The 5000-nt window shown below is 35.0% G+C and overlaps 1 protein-coding gene across 2 annotated transcripts in view; it reads right to left on the reverse strand.

Annotated features, from left to right (window-relative positions):
* Positions 1-2031, reverse strand: part of LOC310732095 (semaphorin-7A) — a 44131-nt gene extending 42100 nt beyond the window's left edge. The window contains exon 1 of one of the 2 annotated variants that reach the window (XM_083552391.1): positions 1870-2031. In XM_083552391.1, the coding sequence (XP_083408517.1) occupies positions 1870-1972 (103 nt within the window). In that variant the 5' untranslated portion in view covers positions 1973-2031. The remainder of the gene's footprint in view (positions 1-1869) is intronic. The other variant, XM_083552392.1, reaches the window with a different exon arrangement.
* Between the last annotated feature and the right edge of the window lie 2969 nt (positions 2032-5000).

Below are 5000 nucleotides of genomic sequence, written 5' to 3' on the forward strand. Positions count from 1 at the left end.
TCTTTCTCTCTCTCTTTCTCTCTCTCTCTCTCTCTCTCTCTCTCTCTCTCTCTCTCTCCTCTCTCTCTCTCTCCCTCTCTCTCTCTCTCTCGCTCTGTCTTTCAATTGGCCTGAATGTTATCATACAACATGCCCAAAGCATCTATAGAAAAGAATGGAGATGAAAACGTCATAATAATAGTAGTAATAATAACAATACAAATATGATTATGCACAAGAATATGAAAATAAAAATTTAATAAAACCCCAATTGTAAAAAATGTAAACAAATGTAAATAAATGTCAATAAAATATAATCCAATCATTTGCAAATTTCATAAACCGATCTTTCATTCACAAGAGAACATAGAAAATATACAGGTTTGAGGAAAACAGAACTGAAAGTCAGACACGTGAAAAAAAACAAGGCTCAGCACTTTTTTCACAACAAGATCACAAGGGCTTAATCAAACCAGAACCCAAGCAAAAAAAAACAAAAAATGTCCATAGTAGACATTCAAACATTCAATCTCTCTCTCTCTCTCTCTCTCTCTCTCTCTCTCTCTCTCTCTCTCTCTCTCTCTCTCTCTCTCTCTCTGTCTATCTGTCTTTCTCTCTCTCTCTCTCTCTCTCTCTCTCTCTCTGTCTATCTGTCTTTCTCTCTCTCTCTCTCTCTCTCTCTCTTCTCTCTCTCTCTCTCTCTCTCTCTCTCTCTCTCTCTCTCTCTGTCTCTCTTTCTGTTTGTCTGTCTGTCTGTCTGTCTGTCTGTCTGTCCTGTCTCTCTCTCTCTCTCTCTCTCTCTCTCTCTCTCTCTCTCTCTCTCACTCTGTCTATCTGTTAAAAAATTTCAACAAATGTAAATAAATGTCAATAAAAATATAATCCAATCATTTGCAAATTTCATAAACCGATCTTTCATTCACAAGAGAACATAGAAAATATACAGGTTTGAGGAAATGTACTATTTAAGGAAAATAACTCAAGATGTGTTGTGGCCATTAAATCCAAAAAAGAATGTTCCCCATAAAATGGTAATTTCCTCAGTTGAAGCATTTGATCTGTTTTCTATGTTCTTCTGTGAATAAAGTATAGGATAGGAATAATTATTAATTCACATTACATTATTACTATTTACTATTATTAATAACCACGAGACATTTACAGCATTTGGAAGACACCCTTATCCATAGCAACTTAGAATGATCTCATATATACAGGTGAGCGTTAAGAGCCTTGCTCAGGAGACAGTTTGGTGGTGTGGGGATTTGAATTTACAGCCTTCTGATCAAAAGTCCAATATACTACGACTTCTACTACTACTAATAATAATAATCTGTAAATAATATTTTTTTTTATTAAACTACATGAGAAATACAGTAAATAAGATGTTTGTTGCATGTGTAATGGTCCGGTGTGATATGATCAGAGCAGTACTTAGTTTGGGATCATCTCTCCCCCTGCATGACCTGCATCTGCTTCTGATAGGCTGGAAACCTTGGAAGGAGATTTTCTCCAAAAATTGTAAAAGACTTCACACAAGTGAAAGAAAAAGAACCCCTCTGTCTCAACCTCTTTAGTCCACCAGTGATTGCACAATCTGTACTTTTTATGAAGCCATGTTTGTTTTTTCCTGTCTATGGACAGCCTGTGGTCCCTAAGCCTCTACTGATCTCTCTGTTCAGTATTTCAGACTCTGAAGATGTTTTCTTCATGCTGATCCAGGATTCTATTTACACCAAATGAATACAATGATACACTCCCAAGTTGAAAGATATCGAGTGCAAAGCTTCACTGTCTAATTCGGATCAGCTGAAACAAATAGAAGCAATAAGAATAAAAAGTTTGTAGGAAGTTGTTGTATTAGATATGAAACAGATAGAAGACTCTTACTTTCTCTGTTCACTCTGATCCTCGCGTTAAACCCGAGTGTAAAGCCAGAAAATGTAATCCAAAATAAAGCTATAAGCAGTGAGTGTTCTCGTCTGAGAGCCATCTTCACGTTATAATCGAAACATACGCGTCATTCAGCTGATTTATACTGCATCTAAAAAAAAGCGCGCATCCTATTAATGAGTCGACTCTTTGAACCGACTCTTTTATATAAAGGTTTACGAGTCATTCATGCATAAATATAAAATAATTAATAATAATAATAATAATAATAAATATTTTTTTTATTATTATCAATAAATAAAAAAATTGCTGATTATTTTTTGATCAGTGCATAGTTAGATTTTATTGAAAAACTAAATATTATATTCATCCTAAATGTTTCCTTAATATTTAATAACAATGGAGTACATTCAAAATATTTATATAATAATTTAATGCTGGGTTGACATTTTAGATTTTATTTTATTTTTTCGGAAAATTGCAACTCAGTGATTAAGATTAAGATTAAGGTTATTATAAGTGAGTTCAAATCCCAGCCTTTCCACTGTTTGGTCTGTAAACTTGACCTTTTCGAATGGATGATTTAAATGACTATAAGTTAGAAATTCCATGCAAATCTGCTTTTTTCATATTTTTGTTTTGTGTTTTTGTCAGTACTATGACATTGTTGTAAAGGGTGATTGAAGCTCTTGCTCTTCTTTCAATAGGCACAAAAAAACAAAAACAAAATTTTATCATTTAAGTTTGAGAGCTGTTTTAAACAGATTAACATACAGTGAGTTTCTGCCATAACTCATTAACTCCATATTGCTGCATTACATTTTAGTGGTCCAACGTTTGCTTCAACTTCCCCCCTACATTTATGCTGCCGAAATGTGACGAGAAAAGACACTTAAAAAAGACACTTAAAAAAGACACTTGCTCATTTGTTTTTAGGAGATAACATCATTTATGTCAAGTGTTTTCTTATGAAACACCACTGTATCTGCTCCAGCTACAGCAATGTTCTCCTGTGATGGAAGCAAAACACACACACACACACACACACACACACACACACACACACACACACACACACACACACACACACACACACATATATATATATATATATATATATATATATATATATATATATATATATATATATATATATATATATATATATATATGTGTGTGTGTGTGTAACTTCTCCGAGATATAAAATACGAAACACAGCACAAAAAATCATCTGCACCAAACTCCTCAGAAATGCTGGAAATTGATGTTTATTGTGTGTGAAGTGTTTTAGGTTAAAGGGTTCCTTAAGAACATCCTGATGCAGGTTTTGAAATTTTGGTACGGAATCAATGGGGAGTCATGGAGCCAGTGAGTCGGTTCCTTATGAGCCGATTCGTGTGTTCGTCTATTTCCGTGTGCATCGCGTGCGTGTGATTTTTGTTGCGATTTCAAAGTGGTTTAGAGGGTTGCGTTAGGAAGGGCATCCAGCGTAAAAACGTGCCAAATCAAACATGCGGATGATCCGCTGTGGCGACCCCTAATGGGAGAAGCCGAAAGAAAGACAGACAGACAGACAGACAGACAGACAGACAGACAGACAGACAGACAGACTGACAGGCAGACAGACAGACAGACAGACAGACAAAAGGAAAGACAGACAGACAGACAGACAGACAGACAGACAGACAGACAGAAGGAAAGACAGACAGACAGACAGACAGACAGACAGACAGACAGACAGACAGACAGACAGATAGACAGAAGGACAGACAGACAGACAGACAGACAGACAGACAGACAGACAGACAGACAGACAGACAGACAGATGGAAGGAAAGACAGACACACTGAAAGAAAGAAAGAAAGAAAGAAAGAAAGAAAGAAAGAAAGAAAGAAAGAAAGAAAGAAAGAAAGAAAAAAAGACAGACAGACAGACAGACAGACAGACAGACAGACAGACAGACAGACAGAAAGAAAGAAAGAAAGAAAGAAAGAAAGAAAGAAAGAAAGAAAGAAAGAAAGAAAGAAAGAAAGATGTAAGGCACCTAAATTAAATTTAAAGTGTTGTTGCAAAGGGTTTAAATTCTTATGTACATGTGATATATAATTTTTTTTTATTTGAAGAATTCAGTTTTTTCTTAAGAAAACGATTTTTGTACGATTTGAACGACTTTACTATCAGTAAAAGATTTGAAGATTGTAGAATCAGGCTGAAAAATGACTCTGTAATGGGCCCATGACGTCTTAAGTGGTGGTTAAGCTCCTCTTTTTTTTTTTATATTTTCTGGGACCAGATCATGCCCACTACAACAATGTTGTCAGCTAATTTGGAGTTGTAGGAGGTGTAAGTGGCACACATCATAAGTGTATGATTTAAAGAGGAGGCTCCTGGGGGAGTTCTTTGGGGGCTCTAGTGCTAAATGGTGAAGGAAAGTGTCCTAAGTGTTCTAGCTGAGTAGAAAGTATGGGGGAATTTTGTGTTAAATGTTGAACTGTAGTCAACAAACATAATTTTGTGTGTGTTTCATTTGGGTTCTTTGGCTTCCAGCATATATAAAAAAAAAAAAAAAAACATGCTCCGGATTGTAAAAGTGTGTGAAAGTGTTTACACATGTGGTAGACCGTGTATATGTGTAATTTCAAAGAAACAAACTCTTGAACGGAACACTGAAATAACTAATAGCAGTTTGGTCAGATGTCCACTAGAGAGAGCTGTTTCACAATTAAGGACTTTTAAGTCAGTCAGCATTGTGTTATAATAAGCAGTAAAATTAAATAAAGATAGACAAAGATCAGTTTATGCAGTTATGCAGCTGAGAATGAAAAAAAATTGTTACGTGTTTATTTTATGTGTTACACTACACGTGTTACTGTTATGTTACTGTTACATGTTTGTCTTACTGTATGTTGCCATTTCATGTGTTACTGTTATAAGTAATACTCTTGTGTTAAACATCTGTGTTCCTATTATATGTTACATTTACGTGTTACTGTTACATGCTTTTCTTTTAAGTTACTGTTAAATGTGTTACTGTTAGGTGTTAATGTTCTGTGATAATGTTAGATGTTTTAGTATAATGTGTTACCATAACATTTGTTACTGTTACAGTATATGTGTTACTGCAACAT

The sequence above is a fragment of the Silurus aristotelis genome (assembly GCF_946808225.1).
Source record: "Silurus aristotelis genome assembly, chromosome: 10".
NCBI classification, from domain to species: Eukaryota; Metazoa; Chordata; class Actinopteri; order Siluriformes; family Siluridae; genus Silurus; species Silurus aristotelis.